This window comes from Microtus oregoni, unplaced genomic scaffold (genome assembly GCF_018167655.1).
Source record: "Microtus oregoni isolate MIOR12 unplaced genomic scaffold, Mior012 000011F_ref0000422, whole genome shotgun sequence".
Taxonomy (NCBI): domain Eukaryota; kingdom Metazoa; phylum Chordata; class Mammalia; order Rodentia; family Cricetidae; genus Microtus; species Microtus oregoni.
In genome coordinates this window covers 22,198,170-22,222,459 of record NW_024543070.1, presented here as the reverse complement: position 1 = coordinate 22,222,459, position 24,290 = coordinate 22,198,170, and the positions used below count along the sequence as shown (strand labels likewise).

The following is a 24,290-nucleotide window of genomic DNA, read 5'->3' as shown; positions in this document are numbered from 1 at the left end:
CAACTCCCGGCGTGCTCTGCGCCGCGGCCTGGCCGGGGTGACCCGGCAAACACTGCGCCGGCCGGCCTGACATCGGTGAGCCGCACTGGGTGGGCTCCGCGCCCGCAAGGGGACCCCGGTAGGGTCCAGGTCTTCCCGGAGGGCTTCTCTCACTATCACCTGCCTGAGACTCGGTGCCCACGAACGAAAGACAGCTGCCTATACGCTAAGCAGCGCCAATCACAAAAATGTGCGGACTAAGGCCACGTGACTAGTGGGGCGGTACTCCCAGAGCTCCGGGATCTCTATGGTTCTCACCGACTCGCTAGAGGACGTTTGGTCCGCTGGAGGACTCCCTACATTCTTCCTCCATTACCTCACTGCCTCCGGTGGCTGCTGGGATAGAGGAGGACTCGGGTCCCGACTCGACTCAGTCCTCCACCCGCCCCGGGAATACCTCTAGTTCTCCCCGGCCGCCGCCGCCCCGCCGCTTCCTCCTCTGCCCTCCTGCCGGCCTCCTTCGGGCGTCCTCACCCGCGTTGGGTCTCGGCTTTTCTCGGGAGCCTCCACCCAGACGCATGGCTCCATGAAGCAGGAGGAAGAGAAGGCAGAGCGCGAGAGGTCCCGTCCGCCCCGGCCGCGTCTGGGTCAGGAGAAAAGGTGGGAAATTCTAGGGGGGTTGTGCCGTTCTTTCTCTTGCCAGGCCTTCTCGAGGCCTGCTCAGCTCCGAGCGGACCGTGTCCTGGAGCTTGGGGTCCCAAGGTGCAGGGCGAGGGGTCCCGGGGCGCCGTGGGGGAGGGGCTCACGGAGGTGGACACCGCGGGTGGGCAAGGCCTCCTTGGGCTGCGTGTCCCCGCCCGGGACCGACGAGGTCGTGAGGCCGTGTTCCCAGGGGTCTGGGTGGCCGTGATCGGCCCCGGCCAAGGTGGCGAGGCAGCTGCCGTAGCCTCCGTGCCTGAACTCCCTCCAGGAAACAGTCGGAGGAAAGTTTGGTGGTCTCCTGCGCCGCCTGGTGGCCCCCTACCCAGCGTCCCCCTCCCTCCCCCGCCCGGCGTCTGGATTCCACCCCCGCGGCCCGGACCCAGTTGCTCTACCCGTCGCTCTGTCGTTCCCCCAACTTCCCCAGCGCCCTGTACTCTCCTGTCCCACATCCTCCTTTTCACCTTTTTCGTCTGCCTGTTCTACCCCTTCCGGCTCCGGTCTCTTCTTTCCCTCTTGTCTCATCCTTTTCTTGCTTCACTCTCCCACTTTTATCTCTTCTTTTTTCCCTTCCCGCTCCATTTTCCACATCTACTTGTAGCCCCCCTTGCTTACTATCATCCCTTCGTCTTTAACTTTGGGTTTTATGCTCCTCTTCGGAACTGTGTGTTTTGTCCTTCATTCCTTGCCCTCATCTGACTCCTTTTGCTCACTTATTCCATCGGGCCTATCTGCTTTCATTGCCCTCTCTTAGGATTCAGTGGGTGGGGCCTGGAGTCTGCTTTGCATAAATTCTGTAGTACTGGGGAAGTGGGGAAGGTGGAAGAGGTTGTGAAGAGATTTTTGCAAGACTGAGTAAGGATGAATGGCTCCACCAACAGTTACTGTTTCCTCCTGGCACAAGATGCCTTGTTCTCAGGGGCCTAGCATGTTGTCGGGTAATTTTTTAAGACTTGGGAGTATGTTTGTATGCTCTACCTGTGGAGAGCCTAAAGCGATAGAGAACTGGAAAGCAAGTTTTGATTGACCTCAATGTGTTGGGGGGGGGGGGTTATTTGTGTTTTAGTAAATAAAGCTTGCCTAAAGATCAGAATGCAGAATTAAACCACTAGAGGCCATGCAGTGGTGGCTCACAGCTTTAATCCTAACATTCTGAAGTACACGCCTTTAATCCCAGCACTAGGGAAGTGGAGGGGGGTGTGTGTGATGGGTGGGTAGAGAGAAGAATGTTAGGCGGGAAAAGACATAAGCTGACTGCAGTCTGGAGAGCCATCCAGTCTTGGCACTCTGAGGACAGGATGGCTCCTTAGTCTAAGCCTTGGTAAGGACTCTCTAGTGGCCTGGCTGCTTTGCTTTTCTGATCTTCAGGCAAGCTTTATCTATTAGAACACAGACAAAATATCACTATAGGGGAGCTGTGGGGGTTACTAATGTGTGTTTTATTCAAGTAGAATATAGCCTTTGATCTTCCATGGGGCTTCCATTCCTTGTCTCATATTTAGCATTAGAAATGTTTTGAAGAAAGAAGACCCTTATTCTCCATCTGGTTTTGTTTGTGTCAAAAATTTCCCTGTTAAATTGTAACTTTTTAGCCTGGTGGTGGTGGTACACCACCCAGTCATCCCAGGGACTTATCCCAGGAATCTGAAAATGTTTTCTATGGTAAAATCTCTTGACTCCTGTCGGTGTTAAATTAAGATAAGCCTGATGTAAAGCTGGTTGTGGTGTAGCACACCTTAAGTTCCAACGCTGGGGAGGTGGAGGCAGGTGGATCTCTGAGTTCCAGGCCAGCCTGGTCTACAGAATCAGAACTAGAACATCCAGGGCTACACAGAGAAACCTTGCCTCAATAAACAAACATTTTGTAACTTCTGCAAAAAACTCTGCACTTCCAGACTTTGTTCACTGACACTTGCCTTTCCATCTTAGGTATTGCAAGAAGGAATGGAATTGGAAAAAAGAAGATTCATGCCAGAGACAAAATAGCTTTCCTTTCCTATTGTAGCTGTTTCCTCTGGGACTATAAACTCTCTACATTCAGTGAGTATTACCTTGGGCATACTTGAAGTGGAATTTTTGTTGCGTTTTTTGGTTTTGGCTTGTGTCTGGATTTAAAGTGTGTAAGTGTACCTCATTCATATTTCTCTCAGATTCTGTGGGGTGGTCCTAATGTTGTTGAAAATTTTATACTTTAAAAATTACATTTACTTACTGTGTATGTGCACACGTGTGTGGATGTCATCATGCATGTGCAGAGGTCAGGGGGAGGAGTCAGTTCTCTCCATGTGGTTCTAAGTGGAGATCGAACTCAGTACTTCAGGCTTGGTGGCAAGTGCCTCTACTTTTTATTGTGTGTGTGTGTATGTTTTATTTTTTAATTTTTTTCAAGAAGGGTTTTCTCTGTGTATCTCTGGATGCCCTAAAACTCATCCTGCTTGAGTTAAGGACAGAGCCCATGTGGAGCGCCTGCCTCGCGTCCTCAGGAGCTTGTACTGTACCTCCAGTGCACAGCCCAAAAGCCATTCTCCCCTGTGAGGGAGACATGAGAGAAAATGTCTACATTTCATATATTTAAAAACTAGCTGGGAAGTGGTGACTCAGCTTTTAATCCAGCATGGGGAGGCAGAGGCAGGTGGATCTCTTAAGTTTGAGGCCAGTCTGGTCTACAGAGTGAGTTCCAGGACAGCCAGGGCTACACAGAGAAACCTGTTCGAAAAAAAGGAGAAGGAAAACAAAACAAAATTGAGGCCCCCCCCAAAAATGTAACCTTGTGCTGTAGGTCACATAGCAGGGCTATGGTTGGGGTGGGGTAGGCAGGCGCAAAAACCAAAAGTATTATCTGGGAGTTAGGGCACACATCTTTAATCCCAGCGCTCAAGAGACCGAGACACATCCGACTGCTGTTACAGAGAAACCCTGTCTTGGGAAACAAATATTAGCCCCTGTAACTCATTTTCTTTAAACTGATACAAGAATGTAGACTTTTGTTTTGGGTTTTTTTTTGTTTGTTTGGTTGATATTTATTGAGACATGATTTCACTATGTAGCCCTGGCTACCCTAGAGCTTGCTGTGTAGACCAGGCTGACCTCAAATTTAGAAATCACCTGCCTCAGCCTTTAATCCCTGCACTCAGGAGGCAGAGGCAGGCGGATCTCTGTGAGTTCAAGGCCAGCCTGGTCTACAGAGCTAGTTCCAGGACAGGCTCCAAAGCCACAGAGAAACCCTGTCTCGAAAAACCAAAAAAAAAAAAAAAAAAAGATATCACCTGCCTCTTCCAGGAGAATGCTGAGGGTAAAGGTGTGTGCCACTAAGCCCAGTGGGGTTTTATTTTCTTGTTTGTGAGACGAGTTGTGAGACGAGGTCTCTGTATAGCCTAGGCTGGCCTGCTTGTGTCAATCCTACTTTGTACTCTCCATTGCTGGGATTACAATGGAGGCATATGCCTACCTCCATCTCTGAGCATTTTGTTCTTTGTTGTTTTATCTGAAATAGTTTTAAATAGATAGTAAAAGTAATTGCATTGGTTTGTATTTTGTGAGGAACCTGTTAATGTATCATATACTCTGTATCTATATGGCAGTTGCGTTCTTTTACCCGGGAAGTTGAGATAGTTTCATGGAAGCCATACTGGCCTCAGACTCCCTGTGTGGTTGTGCGTGTACAGGAACAATCCTGTCTCTTGCCTCTCCTGAGTTTTGGGATAATAGGCATATACTACCACTTTCACACTTGACTATTTTAAAAACAGAAATAATTGTTTTTATTATCTCCCATCTGACTCTTTCCTGGAACAACACCATAAATAGGCCTGGGTATCAGCTCAGGCACTACACCAGTACTCAGAATAAAATTATTACATTGAATTTCACTTCACCTCTTCAGTGTCTCAAGAAAACCACAGCCTGTTCCCATCTGAGGAAGGCTCATTTGAAGGCACATCTGGACATTAAATAGAAACAGCTTTTGCCCACCTTCCAATTTTTTATAAGGTCATGTCCTCTGAGAAGCTATTGTAAGGATTGCCTTCAGAGATAAATAGAAGTTTTTATACTTCTAGGCATTTAACTATTATTGCTATTTGAAATGGGACCCTTTAACAAAATCTCTAGCATTCCATATATATCTGGTTGTTTGTGATAATAACATACTTAACAAATAGTTTTTTTTTAATGTTCTGAATGCTTTAATTATTTAAAGCATTAAACAATTAATGTTTTAATGTTTTGGTGTGTTTCTACAAAGTTACATAAGTAAAATAATCTCAGTATTCATTCTTTTGTTTTTTGGAGGGGGGCACAGTATCTTTGTCGGCATTGGCTGGTGTGTATCTCTATGTAAATCAGGCCAGTAGAGATCTTTCTGCCTCTTCCTCCTTAGTGCTAGGATTAAATGGCTTCATTGTTTCTGAGTCAGGGTCTCACTTTGTAACTCTTGACTGGCTTTCAAGTTCTTTCTGCTTCTTCCTTAGTGCTGGAAGGCCTCCAGTGTTCTTCATGGTTTCTGCCATCATAGAATGAAAACCATGAATGATTTATTAGAGGCCATTACTTTATCAAGGTCTTTTAGACTATAGGGAATCTGTTATAGCATTGTATTAATAGTAGTTAATGTGCCTGAGGACTGCCAGGTTCCTTTCATGCCTTCCTATCAAATAGCCCTATGTGAGTGACTAGGTGTGGTGGCACACAACTTTAATCCCTGCACTCGGAGAACAGAGGAAGGGAGGCTCTCTTGAGTTCAAGACCAAATCTGATGGCATCCTACATAAAAGGACTTGAAAGAAGGAAGCTTTTGCTTTTTGCCTGTTTGTCCCATTTTCACCAGCAAGTTTCCTATCCATTTGCTGAGGCATTCCTTCCTGGCATTTGAATCCACTTCTGGATTCCAATATAGACTGAACACCAACAGTTCTCAAGGAATTCCCCAGAACCCTATAACAGATTGAGACTGCTGAGATCCAGTCTCATAGACTGAATGATCAAATTTTTGGTCCTTCTGTTAAGACATTGTTGGACTACCCAGACCAAAGCCTATAATCTACTCTATTCAATTATATATATGTATGCTGGCCTCAAATTCAGATCTGCCTCCCTCTTCATCGTGAGTGCTGGGAGTAAAGGTGTGTGCCACCATGCCAGCCATTGAGAATAATCTATAGTGAGTTCCAAGACAGGGCTATGTGGAGAGACCTGTCTAAACAAACAAACAAATAGCCCAGTGTTGTGGCAGCTTTCACAAAAATGTTAACGCTTGCCTGAGTTTGCAGTCAGACTTTGGACTTCAGAGTTGGAATTTGAGCCAGAGTTGGCAGCTAGATTGTTATCTCAAAGCCAAAGTTCTGTCCTTAGAAGGTGGGGGCATCTCTGGTTGTCTTTGAAATGGGCTTTGGAAAGAGACCCACGGAGAAGGAAGGCTATTTTGCTTGACCAGCTGTGTCAGTTATGGCGGCCTCATGTTCTTTTTTGTTTTTTTGTTTTTTTTTTTTATCTTTCAATTTCTGGTTTATGACACCAATATTTGGCTTTCTGTGTTCTACTCATCTGTATATATACAATAGGTCTGTGGAGTCTAGGAGATGGTGTCAGATCCTCTTGGAACTGGATGGAGTTACAGGCAGTTGTAAGCTGCCCGATGTGGGTTCTGGGAACAGAACACAGAACCCAGGTCCTTTGCAAGAGCAACAAGTGCTCTTAAACACCAGCCTCATGTTCTTGTCCTTATACTGGCCTTGATACTAAATTATGAACATTGGCAATCTATGAGAAATTATATTAATTCCTGCAACCATAAATTGCCACCCAGGCAGACAAATAACACTGTAATGGATCACTAAAAGCCCCATGGTCATTTAAAACATTTTATTTCTGGTTGTTTGTATTTGAGATGGATTTCTATGTGTTGCTCGGGCTATCCTGGAACTCATCTGTAAACCAGGTTGTCCACTTGAAGAGATCCAATTTCCTCTGCCTCCTAATGCTGTGATTAAAGGCGCATGCCACCATACTCAGCTTTACATCGGGCTTATTTTAATTTAATACAAATAAGTGCCAAGAAACTTTACCTCTGAAAACATCTTTAGATTACTAGGACTAAAGACATGCTATCACTGCAAGGCCAGACCTGTATTCTTTTGTTTGGTTTTGTTCTTTAGTTTTGTTGTTTTGAGACAGAGTTTCTCTCTGTATCCTTGGCTGTCCTAGAACTAGCTTTGTAGACCAGGCTGGCTCCAAAGTCACAGAGATCTGCCGCCTCTGCCTCCTGAGTGCTGGGATTAAAGGTGTGTGCTACTATGCCTGCCTGGACCTGTGTTCTTAATTGCTGGGCCATCTTTGCAGCCCCTGTTGAGGAGGATTTTTGAGGCAAGACCAATGGAGTACGGGAACTAAAGGCATGTGCCATCAATGCCCAGCTAAAGCATTTTTTAAAGTCCAGTTGTAAAATCTGCTCAAAGTAAGCCTTTGAGTCATCTCATGTTAGCTGAGTGCTGTGGACAAGTTCAGGACAAAGTAGTCACTGCTATATAGTGGGTGTGACAGTTTTCAAGATAAATTGAACCAAGGTGAGAATTTATGTGATAATTAAAGTATCCAAATGATGCCCTTTTTTGTTTGTCTGTGTAAGCATTGCAGGTATGAGCATGTGTAGTGTCAGGAGATGTGATCTTTGAAGCTATGCTGGCAGGCTAGCAAGTTCTGCTTGTTTCCATGTCCCCACCTATACTGGGGTTACAGGGGGCTGGAGAGATGGCTCAGTGGTTAAGAGCACTGTCTGCTCTTCCAGAGATCCTGAGTTCAATTCCCAGCAACCACATGGTGGCTCCAAACCATCTGTAAAGAGATCTGGCGCCCTCTGGCGTGTGGAGGCAGAAAGTTGTATACATAATAAATAAATCTTTAAAAAAAAAAATTATTTATACTGGGGTTACAGGCACCCCACCACTATACTCAGAGTGTGTGTGTGTTTTCTTTTGTTGTTGTTTTTTTTTTGTTTTTTGTTTTTTTGTTTTTTTTTTTTTTGAGACAGGGTTTCTCTGTAGTTTTAGAATCTGGGCGGTCGCTCAGGCTGACCTTGAACTCTACAGACCCGCCTCTCAGGCTGACCTTGAACTCTACAGACCCGCCTGCCTCAAAAAGGCACGCGCTACCACTGCCCTGCAGATGCACATAGATTCTAATGTGAGTGCTAGAGATAAAGGTGCTGGATCTGTTGTGCTTGTGTGTGTAGCAGTCAGTTTACTGAAGCATCTTTCCAGTCTCCAGTTTGATGTGAAGCATGGCCCCACTATGTAGCCCTGATTCCTGGGACGCAGACCACACAGCCCTGAACTTGTAGAGATCTGCCTGCTTCTGCTTTAAAGGCATGTACCACCACACCTGAGGCGTACTTGTGTGTGTGTGTGTGTGTGTGTATCTGTTTTGTTTTTTGCTTTTAAAAAAGTGTTTGGGGAGTTTTTAAAAGGGTTTGGGGAGATAACTCAAACACATAAGTGTGTATATTCCTCTGAAGACTTTGAGCTCAGTTCCCCAGTTGGGTGTAAATCAGTATTTTTTATTCTCTGAAGAAGAAAGTATACCCATTAGACATGGAAGCTGAGGCCTCAGCAGCCTGCAAGGGAAAGGGCTGGGTCCTTGAACACTGAGAGTAAGCCTTAACTATTTGCAAGGCTAAGTAATCTTGAGATCTATGAGATTATTTTTATTAATTCCTGAGACCATAAATTGCCTACTACTACTACTACTTCCCTTAGCTTCGTGTTGAAGCGTGGGCAGTGTCTCCATCTGGTGGATTTCAGTGTTAACTACTGTGTTCATGTTGATTGTGGAGGCTGTGTAGGAAAAGATTACTGCTGCAGATTCTTGAACTTGGCCCAGGAACTTTGCATGGTACCAGCCAAGGCCTCTGTGGGTCACAGTGTTACATGCTTTGATTAAGGGAAAGTTTCTGTGCCCAAAGTCACATACCGAGGACACAGCCATGGTAGTTATGAGGGTGGGGAAGGAGAACAGATTCACAGTTTTAGAAGAGGTAGTAGAACATATCATTTAAAGGATTTGTTATGGGGGTTTCTTTTGTTTTTGTGATACTAGTAATAGACTCTGCAGTTCCTCTATTACTCTTATTTATTTATTTATTTATTTATTTATTTATTATGTATACAATATTCTGTCTGTGTGCATGTCTGCAGGCCAGAAGAGAGCACCAGACCTCTTTACAGATGGTTGTGAGCCACCATGTGGTTGCCGGGAACTGAACTCAGGACCTTTAGAAGAACAGGCTCTCCAGCCCTCCTCTATTACTCTTAAGTTGTACTTAGAATCCCTAACAAAAGGTTCAGGAGTGCTGATGTCTCTTGATCATTGTAGACTCTGAGGTGCCTGCTGTGGTGTGGGGTATGCTTAGAATTACATTATAGCCGGGCGGTGGTGGCGCACGCCTTTAATCCCAGCGCTCGGGAGGCAGAGGCAGGCGGATCTCTGTGAGTTCGAGGCCAGCCTGGTCTACAAGAGCTAGTTCCAGGACAGGAACCAAAAGCTACGGAGAAACCCTGTCTCGAAAAAAAAAAAAAAAGAATTACATTATAAACGGGAAGATGTTTTGTTTTGTGTCTGTGTGTAGGGGTTGTTAGTGCTTTTTAAGGTGTGTGTCTTTAAAAGACTGTTCTATTGTCTTTTTTTTGAGGGAGGAAGGTTTTGATAGGGTTTCTGTGTAACTGTGCTGGCTGTCCTAGAACTCGCTTTCTAGACCATGCTGGCCTTGAACTCAGAGATTCACCTGCCTCTGCTTCCTGAGTGATGGGATTAAAGGCTTGCACCAAAGGCAACTCTTAGTATTTGACTGCTTGCAGTTTTAGAGGGTTAATCCAAGGTGATTATGGTGCAGGAAATCAGGCATGGAATAGGAACAGTAGCTCAGAGTTTTACATCTTGATTCATAGGGAGGAGGCAGAAAGAGAAAGACTTTTGAAACCTTAAAGTCTACCTCTCCTCACACCTCTGCAGTGACATACTTCCTCCAACACAGCCACACCTCCTAATCCCCCCCCCCAAACAGTTCCACTAACTGGGAGCTTATGGGGCCATTCTCATTCAAATCACCACAGCGTGTTGTGTGCCTTATGTGTGCAGGCACCTTCAAAAACTAGAAGAGGAGTTAGAGATACTGGAGTTGAATTTATAGAAGGTTGTAGGCCACCTGATGTGAGTGCTAGAAACCAAACTTGGATCCTATGGAAGAACAGCCAGTGCTATTAACTACTGATTATCCCCACAGTCCCTAAAGAGAAAGTTTTGGTACAGTTGTTATGAGAATCCACAAGTCTGTTAAAGGGTCTCAATAATTGATTTGGGTATAGGATAGGGACAAGCACTCACAGACACAGCCAATTAGATGCCACCACTGATCCAGCTGCCTCCATCCAGTTGTTCTGCCTAGGGGTGAAGAGGGCCAACTGCAAACTGCCTCTCCACCTGCTCTGCTCCAGCTACCCAAGAGAGCAAGAGAGTGTGCCACCTTCTCCATCAGTACATAAGCTGTAAGCAGATAAAACTACGCCCTAGGACTTGCTTCCCCCAAAAGTCATTGGCTAAATGGATCGAAATCCCACCACATTTCTCCCTTTTTTCCTAAATAAGAAGGTTCTAATCCTAACAATTACTTACAATAAGAATAGCTATCAAGTATTGTGCAGAAGAAAAATTAAACTACAACCAACAAGAACAATATAAAGCAGGAAACACATACTAATATGCCCAGGCCATATTTTATTGGCAAATTATAGAGATTATTTCAATAGCTGTCCTATCCTGGAAAGTCTAAGTCTTGTACCTAATACGCCCTAGCTAAGATATGAGAGGATAGTAACTGACTGTCTAGGCTTCAACCCCATTTAAGACCTGAGAAGGAAAATAGTATTACCTTAGTAAGCAGGAAGTGCAAGCAAGTGACTTCCGAAAGATGCAAGGGAAGACAACAGCTGACTACCAGGACAGATACCCAAAGTCTCTCTGCAACGTTGGGGCAACCAACTTTGACTTTAGGCCTAGAATATCTGACAGACCATTTCAGAAGCAGGAACATTGTTAGTGTTGTTTGTATTGATGTTGATAATAGTTGGTGGCTGAGATGTTTTCTATCAGTACCATGGTTCATTTTACATTTTTTACCTTTATTGTAATGTTTGCTTTATTTTGGCAGATATGTAAAGTATTCGATTCCTTCAAAATTGTTCAGGAAGAGGGGAGTAAGCAGTAAATTTTAAGCTTAAATGAAACAAACTGATTGTATGGAGGCATATGCCTATAATTCTAGCATGGGAGGTTGAGGTAAGAGGATCAGGAGTTCAAGACTAGATTGGGCAATATAAAACCTTGCATAAAAAAATAATAACCCAAACACAGAAAGACAATTGTCACATGTACTCACTCATAGGTGGTTTTTAAACATAAAGCAAAGAAAGTCAGCCTACATACCACAATCCCAGAGAACTTAGACACAATGAGGACACTAAGAGAGACATACATAGATCTAATCTACATGGGAAGTAGAAAGGAGAAAAAGACAAGATCTCCTAAGTAAATTGGGAGCACGGGGACCTTGGGAGGATTGAAGGAGGGAGGCAGGTAGTGGAATAGAGAAAAATGTAGAGCTCAATAAGTAATAAGACAAAACAATAGAATAGTGACTATAACACTACTCATTTTTATTTTATGTTTTTGTTTTGTTGAGACAGGGTCTCACTGTATAGCTCTAGCTAGCCTCAAACTCAGATCTGCCTGCTTCTGCTTCCTGGGTGCTGGGATTAAAGGCATGAACCACCATGCCCAGACTTAAAAACTCTTCTTAATGAAATAGTTCGTAGGTATGAAGTGCTTAAGAGGAGACAAATTGACAATTGGCTAACCTTCAAGGCAAAAATTACCCAGGAAGTTCTTGGGGCTTTATTGTCATTTTTAATGTTAGAAAGTATCTCTTGCTGAACATGGAGCTAACTGATTGTCCATGACTGGCTGGTCACTGAACTTCAAGAAACCTCCTATGTGACACGTACTCCAATGCTTGGCCTTTTTCTTTATCTTTCTCTCTCTTTTGTTCTTTGAGATGGGGTTTCTCTATGAAACAGTCCTGGCTGGCTGTCCTGGAACTCACTTTGTAGACCAGGCTGGCCTCAGACTCACAGAGATCCACCTGACTCTGCCTCCGAAGTGCTGGGAGTAAAGGCGTGTGCCACCACTACCCAGTTCTTGGCTTTTATCATGAGTGATGGGAATATTAATTCGGGTTCTCATGCTTGTGTGGTAAATACCTTACAAACAGTAAGTTGTCTTCACAACACTCTTTAATATGCTTATTATGTGTATGGGAGTTTTGCCTGCATGTTTATCTGTGTACCACATGTATGCAGTGCCCATTAAGGCCAGCAAGATGGCATTGGATCCCTGAAATGGAATTTTGGATGGTGTGATTATCTGTAGATAATCCCACTATTTCATCTGCCATGTATTTTATGCCAAGTAGAATACAGTGAGAACTGAGCATAGTGGCATCTATTGTAGTCTAGGACAAGCATGGCAGTGAGAAGAAAAGGCTTAAAATTGCCTGGATTATGGTTGAGGTATGTTAGCTTTGAGCCATTTTCTATTCCCCGTTTGTTGACAAATTTTCTAAACTGTTTTTAGTATGTCCTATGTGTTTTCTTATGTTCTTAGAAAAGGAACTAAATCTAGTGGGTATTATTGGGTATTAAATGAGCTGGGTAGTGATAGCACAAGCCTTTTAATCTTGCTGAGTAATGTTTCTTTATAGTAAAGGCTTGTCTATGTATGTATGTTATTTAAGACAAGATCTCACTGTGTAGCTCTGGCTATCCTGTAACTCATTATATATATATATACCAGGCTAGCCTCAAACTCAAAGAGACAGGCCTGTTTCTGCCCTCACCTCCCAGGTACTCGAATTAGAGGCTTGCATCACCATGCCTAACTTGTAAAGAAGGTATTGAAATGTCTTCAATCAGGTGCGCTCTGTTCCTGCCCTTTGGCCTTGATGGTATCTTGGCATAGAAGAGCAGCTTATTGCCTGCTTCTCTCCATGGTGGCTATAAACTATAGATACAGAAACCTTTTAGGTTTCTGGTTTAGAACTTGGGGTTTCTGACCCCCCCTTTTTTTTGACCATGTTACTTGGAGGTCCTCCCCCCAATTTCTTCCTGAGGGGGATATTGTGTGTGTCAAGGTTAGATAACAACTTGCTGTAGTCATTTCGGTCCTTCTACCACGTGAGTCATAGGGATCAAACACAGGTCATGAGGATTGACAGCAAATGCCTTTACCCATTGAGCCATCTCACCAGTCTTTGACAGCTTTTAACTGATTTCATGCGAATACTAGTTTTTGTTCTTTTTTTAAATCATTCCAACCTGTACTTATCTGCTCTCTTTTGGGTTAGGGTTCTGCAGCATTCCAGATCGCGAACACCAAATCAGGATGGGAAAAAGACGTTGTGTTCCTCCCCTTGAGCCCAAGTTGGCAGCAGGCTGTTGTGGGGTCAAGAAGCCCAAACTATCTGGAAGTGGAACACACAGTCACGGGAACCAGTCCACAACTGTTCCTGGCTCTAGTTCAGGACCTCTTCAAAACCACCAGCATGTGGACAGCAGCAGTGGTCGAGAAAATGGATCGGACTTAACTCTGGGACCTGGAAACTCTCCTATCACACGAATGAATCCTGCATCTGGAGCCCTGAGCCCTCTTCCCCGGCCCAATGGAACTGCCAATACCACTAAGAATCTGGTTGTGACTGCAGAAATGTGCTGCTACTGTTTTGATGTACTCTACTGTCACCTCTATGGCTTCCCACAGCCACGACTTCCTAGATTCACCAATGACCCCTAGTGAGTAAATTAGGCACGGGACAGTGGAGGGCATGTTAACATTTCTGACTTTACTCTTAACGGTCTGTCTGCAGGGTTATGGGAACCTTAGTCATTTTTGTTGGTGGTGGTGCTTCGCATGACTTAGGGTGGAAGAGAAGTCACGCTATCACACTGGAGAGAGACCTCAGTAGTGTTGAAGTCCAAGGGAATGTGTCTGATGGCCAAGCTTGGAGACTAGGGGTTTCATTGGGAGCTGATGCTTTTAAAAAGATTCTTTTGGTAGTCCTAACATGTCTAAAGGTATCCTTTTTCATGCATGTGTGTATACATATATGTGCATGCACTGGGGTAGGGGCAGGCATGTATTTGTATAGTGGAGGCTCTTCAAGTGTTCTGCTTTGTTTCATTGTGTCAGGGATGATCTCAGTCTAACCCAGAACTGGTGGATATGGCTAGTCTCAACTAGCCAGCTTGGCCAGGGATCTACTATCGCCACCTTCTGAAGCCAGAATTACAGGTGGGCTACCACACCCACTGGCATTTATGTGGGTTCTGAGGATCTAAATTCTAGTCTTCCCAGTTGAACAGCACAGCTCTTCTGACCACCGAGCCATTTCCAGTATGTTTAAGCAATATAACATAAAATGAAGAAAGGCAAGGCCAATGTTTTCTTCCTCAAAATTGGAGGCAGCTCTGCACCAGCCCTTTTTTTGTTGTTTGTTGTTCAAGACAGGGTTTCTGTATGTATCTTTGGAACCTGTCTTGGAACTCTGTAGACCAGACTGGTCTCAAACTCACAGAGATGCACTTGCCTCTGTCACCTGAGCACTAGGATTAAAGGTGTGCACCACTACCACCAGGCTGCACTAGCTTTAAAAAACCTTTAATCCCAGTGCTTGGGAGACAAAGGCAGTGAAGTGAGTTCCAGAACAGCCTGGGCTACACAGAGAAACCCTGTCTCAAAAAAACAAAAAGCAAAGCACTTCCGGTTTTGGATATGTGTTTTCAGGGATGCTTCTTTGGCATTCATGAATACCCCCCACCACCACCACCACCAGTTGTTGGTGCTGTGCTGACTTTTGGTTTTGGTTTTGGTTGCTAAGGATTTGAGTTTGGGGCATCATGTTTTCTGAACATGTATTCTACCACTATGTTATGCCCTTCACTTAGACCTTTTATTTGAAATGGTATCTTTTTTCTTTTTTCTTTTTTCTTTTTTTTTTTTCAGTTTTTCGAGACAGGGTTTCTCTGCGACTTTGGAGCCTGTCCTGGAACTAGCTCTGTAGACCAGGCTGGTCTCGAACTCACAGAGATCTGCCTGCCTCTGCCTCCCGAGTGCTGGGATTAAAGGCATGCGCCACCAACGCCCGGCTGAAACAGTATCTTTTTTCATTTGTTTGTTCCAGGACAGCTTTGCCTGGAAGTCATTTTATAGTCCAGGCTGACACTGAACTCACTGAGATCCCGACTGCCTCTGCCTCCCAAGAGCTGGGATTAAAGGAAAGGCATGCGCCACCACCGCCCAATTTTTTCTTTTTTTTTTTTTTTCCTTTTTTTCCCTCCTGTACTGAGGTTTGCAGAACCCTGAACAAAGTTGGGGAGTAGAAAGAAAAGGTCCTTGCTTTGGGACACTCATTAGAGTTGGCAAACCATGTGCATACACAGAATTAACTATAGTATAAGGAAAGTTAGACTGTATAAACTGAATGAGTTTTGGGAGGAAAATGTGTTCACTTTTCAGGGAATTGTTTTGTTTTGTGTTGAAACAGGGTCTCAACTTGTAGCCCTGGCTGTCATGGGACTCACTATGTAGACCAGGCTGGTCTCGAACTCACAGAGATCCGCCTGCCTCTGCCTCCCGAGTGCTGAGGTTAAAGGCGTGCACCACCACATCTTTGGGGTGCTGGAATATGCAGCAAAGAGTAAGACACTCTATTTCTATTTTAAACAATGAGGAAGATAGACACCAATACCTAAGGTTTTCCTTTGACGTCCACATGCATACCTCGGCACGTGTGCACCTGCACTACATGCTGGAACATAGGGTTTTTTTTTTTTCCTCCTTAAGAAAACATTTAAGCCAGATGTGGGGAGCTGGAGAATTGACTCAGTGGTTAAGAGCACTGACCTGGTTTCAATTTCCAGCATCCACATAACGGTGCACAACTGTTTTAGGGGATCTGACACTCTCATACAAACACACATGTAGGCGAAACACCAATGAACATAAAATAAGAATAAATTATTTTAAAAAAAAGCGAAAAACAACAACAAAAAAACAGGCACACACCTTTAATCCCAGCAGAGGGAGTAGGATCTTTGAATTTGAGGCCAACCAAGGCTATGTAGTGATAACCTTTCTCAGAGATGGGGTGGAGGGGTCTAGGTAACTTTGTTTACTTTGCCATAGAGAAGTGACTAACTCGAATCTAAAAGGTAAGGGCATTAGGAATGTGGAGGGATCCTAGGAAAGAGGGGCAACTCTAACTGTCGTCCATCTGATACAGCCAATGAAATGTGACTTTGGCATAAGCAGAATTGGGAATTTCCGTTAATATAAAGCTTTCTTGACGTTGTTTCTCTCTTCTGAAAGTCTATGGGCAGGAACTCTGTAGTTTTTCAGTAGTTAAATTGTGGAAACAATGAAGTATTGCAGAAAATGCTTGTAGCTAAGGAGAGTGAGGTATGGGCAAGGTATGTCATCATGAACGATGGAACTGAGCAATATGAAACTCAGTGAAGCAGAGTAAAAGAGGGGGGGGATAATGTAAAAATTCGAAAGAGGGGAGCTTGCTGAGTGTTGTAGAGCACATAATTCTAGCACTTTGTGAGTGGAGGCAAGGATATCTCAAATTCAGGCCCACATGGGCAACTTTGAGTGGTACAGATTCTAGAAAAGTAAACAGGAAAAGTTGCATTCAAGACAAGGAAGAGGAAAGAGCTTAGACATGTGGCATCTGGGTGAAGGGAAGTTGTGAGGGCAGAGCAGAGGAAAGGCTGCATATGGACAGAGTAGCTCCTATTTCTCATGGTAATGGCCATGGTTTCAGTCAGGGCTGAGCAACTTCTAGAAAGTCAGAGTTCTTCGGGTAGCTTCAGGTAGACAATTCAGTAAATCCTTTGGGCAATAGCAGAAATGAATAGAAATATATCCATAATTAATTTAGGGCTGGAGAATATTTAATGTTTTGCTTTTTTTAGTCCTCTCTTTGTGACCTGGAAGACAGGGCGAGACAAGCGGCTTCGTGGCTGTATTGGGACCTTCTCAGCCATGAATCTTCATTCAGGACTCAGGGAATACACGCTAACCAGGTAATGATACAAGCATTAGACAATACTCATAAATTAACTAGAATTGGAAATAGCTATCTAGTCTTATTTCTTCCAAGTGTTTGGTAGAGTTTGAGGAGTCCCTTTTTGAAGCTACTTGTTCATTCCTTGCTGCTCAGAACCTTAATAACCATACAGAAACTATATATTATTTACAACACTGCTTGGCCAATGACTCTAGCATATTCCTAACAAGATCTTACATCTTAAATTAACCCATTTCTATTTTATTTTACCATGAGGGTTGTGGCCTACTGGCGTGGTTCCCACTGGCAGCTTGCATTTTTTTCCTCTGGCAGCTACATGGCTTTTCCCTGACTCCGCCTACTCTCTCCCAGCATTCAATTTAGTTTTCCCCGCCTAGCTCTATTCTGCCCTATCACAGGCCAAAGCAGTTTCTTTATTCATTAACCAATAAAAGAAGCACATACATAGAAGGACTTCCCACATCACCCTTTTTGTAGTCAAGAAATGTAAGGACTATCATCTGATGACAGGAAAGACAGTTAATACTGACAATAGTGTTAGGTGCTAGGAGACACTGTCAGAAGATCTTGGGGACTCAGCTTGTGGGCTTTATGGCATGCAGTGTTGTCTCCTAACTGGAAGTATCCTCACTTGTATTTTCTGTCCCCTCTAGTGCACTTAAGGACAGCCGATTTCCCCCCCTGACCCGAGAGGAGCTGCCCAAACTTTTCTGTTCTGTCTCCCTCCTTACTAACTTTGAAGATGCCAGTGATTACCTGGACTGGGAGGTGAGAACAGCTGCATTTGGATCTCTGCATCTCTCGTTGCATTTGGGTTCGGGTTAGTACATGGTAATGTATCTCCTTCATTGAGAGAGGGTCTAAAAATGTGAAAGTGACAGAAAAGGTGACAGAAATTTCTCTACTAGAAATAGAAAAATGGAAAATCAGTACTCTCTACTATTAGCCAGGCACGGTAACACACACTTTGAATCCAAGCACTGAGTTTAAGACCAGCCTGGTCATATCAGCCAGGAATACACAGTGAGATACTTCCTGCCTCCAACCCTAGAAAAAAAAACCTCTCTGCTACTTCTTCCCAGCCCACTCTGTTCTAGATTCAATAAGACTCATGTGCTCCTTCTCCCATATCTAGTTTAATAATGAGATAACAAAATACCCCAGGTGCCTCTTGATGATCCCCTAGAGAGAAGTTTTTATTAGGAATCAGATGTAAACCTGTACACGGTGGCCCATTGCCTATAATACTAGCAAATCAGGAGGTAGAAGGAGCAGGGTTGCAAGTTCCAGACCACTTTGGGCTATATATAGTAAGACAATTAAAAAATAATTCAAAGGGAACCAATTTGAAGAACCACAAACTTATATAGAAACAGTTTGACATGTTCATGTAGTGAAATTAGGCTAGAAGTCATACTTGGAACTGGAGTGATAGTTCAGTGGTTAAAAGCACTGACTGATCTGCCAAAGGACCTAGGTTCAATTCCCGCACCCACATGGCAGCTCACAACTGTAACTCTAAGATCTAACTCTCTCACACAGCAGTCAAAACACCAATGAACATAAAATAAAGATAAATAGATTAATTCAAACTATTGGTTTTCCTATTTCAAGAACTTATTTCTACAAGCTTCATATTCTCAGGTGGAACTACACATATTTTACCTTTTCCTAAAACACCTTCCTTTGATATCTATACTTTAGAATTAATTAGTCAGATGAGCAATGGTGGGGCATGTTTTTAATCCCAGGGGAGGCAGAGGCAGGGGGATCTCTGAGTTTAAGGACAGCCAGTCTACACAGAGAAACCCTGTCTCTGAAAAACACCAAGATTCCTTTTCCCAGATCTGCGTCAAGCAGCTCAGGAGACTATGTTGATTCATATGTGGGTGTTTGAAGTGTTGTTAGAATCAGAAAATGCCATGTACTTGGTTATATTTTCTTGTAGGTAGGGGTCCATGGGATTCGGATTGAATTCATCAATGAAAAAGGCATCAAACGCACAGCCACATATTTACCTGAGGTTGCTAAGGAACAAGGTGAGTTGGACACTTAGAGAACTGTACTACTTACAGCTATGCCAGTTAAAAGGGCAGGAGAGAGAAGTGTTCAGCTCAACTGCCACATGTACACCTAGTGTAAATGCTTTTCTTCCTCTGAATTCCTGTCAGATTCCTGTAGAGAAAAAGGCAAACTGCCATAGATGCTGGAAACTGGACGGGAAGAGAAAAATAACTTTCTTACTTGCTTGTGGTTTCAGATGTTTCCTTCCAATGAACAGATCTATTTCTTTGCCCCCTTAAGCTTCAGGGATTATCAGAGCAACTAGCTTGACCATGTTTTATCTTTTGTTATAAAGGAAGGTTCTATTTTTTTAACTGTGAAATCCATACATGGTATTATATTTGGATAAGGATAAATATCTTACCTATGGCTTTTAAAGAGCTCAGTAATTGCCAGATATGGTAGCACATGTCTTTAATCCCAGCACTTGGAAGGCAGAGACAGGTGGATTTCTCTGAAATCAAGGATCTATGTAGGACTGGCAGACCAGGCAGGGCTGCATAGAAAGACTCCAACAATATATATATAAACCTCAGTAGTTAATGAGTTCTTATAATGGGGACAGTACAGGTAGGAAGTGGGTTGGGCACATTGTCTCTTTGAAAGAATATCTAGAATTCCTTTAATTGTTTCTTGTACTTTCTGTGATATGTAACCCCATTTTCTTTCTTTCTTGGAATTAGTCTGGTTTTGAAAATAATATGTGAAACACAGTAATTGTTGGGTGTGAACCTGGAATAGAGAAAGATATCCAGTTAAGTATATTAATGAACTACTTAATGTGGAAAGCGATCACCTTGTTGGTTTTCATTGTGGTTGTGTTAAACTTGTCTAAAAAGCAGTGTGTATGTAGCATAAAGAATATGAACTTAAGACAATTTGGTCAAGTCTAACATGCTCCTGTTTAAAGAACACCATACATAGTTTTTAGTAGTTGGATGTGAATTATACTTCACTTAAATAATCAAATTGTTTCTTCAATTTTAAAGTTGAGAAAATTCAAAATTGGGAGCTTCTCCTTTGGTAATTGGAAAGAGGGTTTTCTACTTGATGTGCTTATTTTACTTGTTTAAAATGTGTAAGATTGAAGGGCTGGAGAGATATCTGGCTCAATGTCAAATGTGTACTGCTCTTGCAGAGGTTCCCAGCAATCACAACTGCCATTAACTCTGGCTCCAGGGGCACCTGTATTTATGTGTTTATGTGCACATATCCACATACAGGCACAAACAGACATACAGTAAGATTGAGTTAGGTGGGGTGGTACACTCAAAATCTGACACACAAGAGGCTGAAGTAAAAGGATTGCCTTTTGAGTTTGAGCCTAAGTGAGTTTGAGCCTAAGTTGGGGCATATACATAACAAGACCAAGTATTTAAAAAAAAATAGTAGGGCTGGAGAGATGGCTCAGTGGTTAAGAGCATTGCCTGCTCTTCCAAAGGTCCTGAGTTCAATTCCCAGCAACCACATGGTGGCTCACAACCATCTGTAAAGAGGTCTGGTGCCCTCTTCTGGCCTGCAGACATACACATAGACAGAATATTGTATATATAATAAATAAATAAATATTTAAAAAAATAGTAACAAGGATAAAATCAACAATAAAGGTGAAGAAATAGTAATGAGAGAGTCAACAATACAGAGGTGAAGAAATAGTAACGAGGAGAGATCAACAATACAATGAAGAACTTCTGTCTTCACTAAGGAGATAGTTTCCTTATTGGTATCAGTTCTCTGTCCTACCTATCAACATGAAGAAAGGCTGCCCAAGGCAGTAAAAGCCACATAATTTAAATTCCCTTCTTGGACTGGAGAAAAACTAAAGGAGTGTGTACTTACTGCTCTTTCAGAGAACAGAATTTCATTTCCCAGTACCTACGTTTGCCTACAATTTCAGCTCCAAAGCTTCTGGCCTCTGGGGTATCTGCACTTAGGTGCACATACACACACATATACACACACACAATTTTAAATTTAGAAAATTTCTGTCTTTCTATAGTGACACATGTCTGTAGTCCCATCTGCTCAGTGGAGCTGGTGAGATGGCTCAGTGGTAAAGAGCATTGACTTTTTCCAGAGGACCCAGTTTAAATTTCCAACACCCACATGACACATTGTCCGTAACTCCAGTTCCAGGGATTCTGGCACCCTCACACAGATATAAATGCAGGCAAAATACCAACTCACATTAAAAATAACAATAAATTAAAAAACAAAAACAAAGCCAGGCAATGGCAGTACATACCTTTAATCCCAGCACTTGAGAGGCAGAACAGATCTTTCTCTGGGATTAAGGCCAACCTGATCTACATAGTGAGCTCCAGGAGAGCTAAGGCTCTTAAACAAAGAGAACCCGGGAGAGAGAGAGAGAGAGAGAGAGAGAGAGAGAGAGAGAGAGAGAGAGAGAGAGAGAGACACTGCTTCTTACCGCTCTTACAGAATACCTAGATTTGGTTCCCATCAGCAGCTATGGAAATACTCAGCACAACTACCTGTAACTCCAGTTTCAGGAGATTTAACAACATCTTCTGTGTGTACTGCCCCCAACAAACACATACATAGTATGTGTATCTTTAAAAAAAATAAAATAGCCTAGGCAGATATATTCTACCCCTTCTTTCCATAGAGCCTCCTGAGCTTCAGAAATATACATAGATAACACCTTGTAAGAATTATGAAAGACTGGTGAACTTGGACAGCGTCAGGGCACATTGAATTATAATGTCATGTCTCAGGGTCTTTGCTGGACTGTCAGTGAGGCTGATTGGCTTTCAGTAGTTGGGACCATGGCCCAGTGCTATCTTTCCCCTGGCACACTCTGCTGTTCCTTAAATCTCATTTGTCTTCCTCCACTGATCATATTGGAGCATGCTCCCCCCATGGTTTGACTGTGTGCTGACCTTATTATAACTTCTATTCTCCTCAGACTGGGATCAGATCCAGACAATAGACTCCTTGCTCAGGAAAGGTGGCTTTAAGGCTCCAATTACCAATGAATTCAGAAAATCAATCAAACTCACCAGGTAAGCAGCTATTTTGTTCTTTTTAGTTTTTCTTTAATGGGGGTTGAATACAGGATATCTAGGAAGGGGAAGAAAACTTTATATCCGTAAGCCAAAGAGGTTTGTGTGAGGTTTGAGCTTTGAGGAAGCAGTGACTGCAGAGATGGAGATTCCCAGCTATTCTTTGTCTCTACAGTCAGTGTAACAGGGTTGAAGCAGGGTTAGGCCTACCAAAGAGGGGTGGTTGCCAGACCCATGTAGTTTTATAAGATTAAGGGGGAGATGGGAGTTAAGAGGTAAAGGCTCCAGAAATGTATATGCAGCCTCACGTGAACTTATTCTTCCTGGTCACCATGCAGTCAGATGGCAGGGAATAAAGGAGATCAAAGACGTTTACAAGTAGCTATACACTCCACTTGGAGTATAGTACTTCTGTAGGAAGCTGGCTAGTTTTATGAACACAAGTGACTTGGGTCTGTATCCCAGGCTCAGTTATTAGCTATGTAACTGGGCCAGTTCGTCCATCTCACTGAACTGTTTCCTGTCTGTAAGATGTGAGTTGTAATTCCTTCAGGTTTTTAAGATGTGGTAAGTTAAGGGCCAGGGAAATGTTCAGTGATGTCAGTGTTCTACCCCTTCCTGTTGATGTTGGGAACAAAGGAAAGTTAGCTTTGGGCTTTTGCTAGGACCCTCATCTACAAAATGCTGAGCCATCGTATGTTAGCCTCACAGGTCTGTTTGGATGATAACTCAGTGTTTTTTTAATGCATTAAATTAAAAAATCAAAGGGCTGGGACTGCAGCTCTGTGGTAGAGCTTAATATATGTTCAAGACTCTGGGTTCCATCTCTAGCACCAAAAAAAAAAAAACCAACCAATAATAATAACAATAATAATTAAAGATAAAAACACTGCAAATACAAAACATTATTACTATTACAATTTATTTGAACAGCCATTTCCCTGTCAAAATTCAGGAATAATCACCTTGCAGTGGAGGAGTGATTACAGTGGGAAAGAGATGGCTCTGGGTAAGGATTGTCACCCAGCTCCTGTGGTCTGTAGTAGGCTCCATAGGTTTGTAACACCCATGCTTTGCATCCTGACTCATGGCTCTTTCCAGAGCAAAGCCAAAGTGCTATGAATTCTGTTCTGATGACCCTGTGATATGGCATATTCATCTGGGGATTGAAACCTTCCTATAGCCAAGGATCCATTAACGTGCTTCATCAGAATTTGACCCAGAATTAGGTATCTATGACCCTTTTAGTTATAACTTGTTTGTTGCTCTTCTACAAATTGAGGTTGCATTTCTGTCAAATTTATCTCATTTATAATATGAATGTAGATAACGCAGTTTACGCTGGGTTTTGGTGCAGCCATCTTCCAATCTGCCACCCATGTAATTTGACTTGAAATTCCTCATCTAGATCCTGGTAGCTGATTGCTTACCAGCAGCCTGTTGATAAGCATATGTAGCGTTTTGAGGTGGGATGTGCTGAGATACATTCTCAGGGGTGAACTGTGATTGTGCTTTTTCATCTTGTTCATTTGTAATAACAGCATCATTTTCTTGTGCCGTCTTTTCATTTTCTGTAAGATTGCTCTTGGTCTTCCATTTTATTCTTTAATACTGGGATAAGGTTTTGGTTTTTTTCTACTGAGTAACTTCACACTGAGATGTTTGGGGTTCCTAATACCTTTGCCTGTTTTCCTCATACAGGTATCGAAGTGAGAAGGTGACAATCAGTTATGCGGAATATATTGCTTCTCGACAACACTGTTTCCAGAATGGCACTCTTCATGCCCCGCCCCTGTACAATCATTACTCCTGACACACGGCTACATGACCAGTCCCACCCCCCTGTGGCCACCAATGGCTATGACATCATTGGAACAGATGCCTCCTCTTCCTGGTCCAGTTACTTCTATTACTGCACCATTTTATGATGCTAGCTTCCGTTGCCAAGTCTGCCTCCTGTTGACTGGAGGGTGTGGGGTTACATTGATTGCAACAGAACATGAGGGGCCCAAGCCTTATATCAGCCTTTCCTCAATCTGGGGTTCTGTTGGATCAGGGCCCCCTAATAACAGTGACAATGGCTGTATGGGTTTAGAAGACCATTATCTGGTGATTTCCCACATGTGTTGGCCACACACTGAAAACTGGAATTGATGATGATCCATGGAGACTTCCTTCTCAACCCCCACAGGCCACCAGACCAATGAGGTGTACTCCCCTGGCAGTCTGGGCAACGGAGACCAACATGAACCACTTTTAGGTTGTTTTAAATTCCTTTTTTAAAACTTCCAGTTTATTGTGTACCAAGAGTTGATCACAACCTCCATGCTTCATAA

The 24,290-nt window shown here is 43.2% G+C and overlaps 1 protein-coding gene across 4 annotated transcripts; it reads left to right on the top strand.

Moving 5' to 3' along the window:
* The first annotated feature begins 236 nt into the window (after window positions 1–236).
* Ammecr1l (AMMECR1 like) lies at window positions 237–24,290 on the top strand. 4 transcript variants are annotated; one of them, XM_041659978.1, is made up of 9 exons: window positions 1,514–1,616; window positions 2,608–2,718; window positions 13,124–13,568; window positions 16,752–16,862; window positions 17,521–17,635; window positions 18,816–18,906; window positions 21,858–21,954; window positions 23,056–23,183; window positions 23,656–23,789. In XM_041659978.1, exons 1-8 carry the CDS (start codon window positions 1,544–1,546, stop codon window positions 23,135–23,137), a joined length of 1,125 nt encoding a protein of 374 aa, XP_041515912.1. In that variant the 5' UTR covers window positions 1,514–1,543; the 3' UTR covers window positions 23,138–23,183; window positions 23,656–23,789. The 4 variants fall into 4 exon arrangements, 3 of the variants coding, with proteins under 3 accessions (XP_041515913.1, XP_041515912.1, XP_041515911.1); XM_041659979.1 differs by lacking the exons at window positions 1,514–1,616; window positions 23,056–23,183 and adding an exon at window positions 237–639 and having other exon boundaries at window positions 23,656–24,290; XR_005974991.1 differs by lacking the exons at window positions 23,056–23,183; window positions 23,656–23,789 and adding an exon at window positions 19,615–19,685 and having other exon boundaries at window positions 21,858–21,921.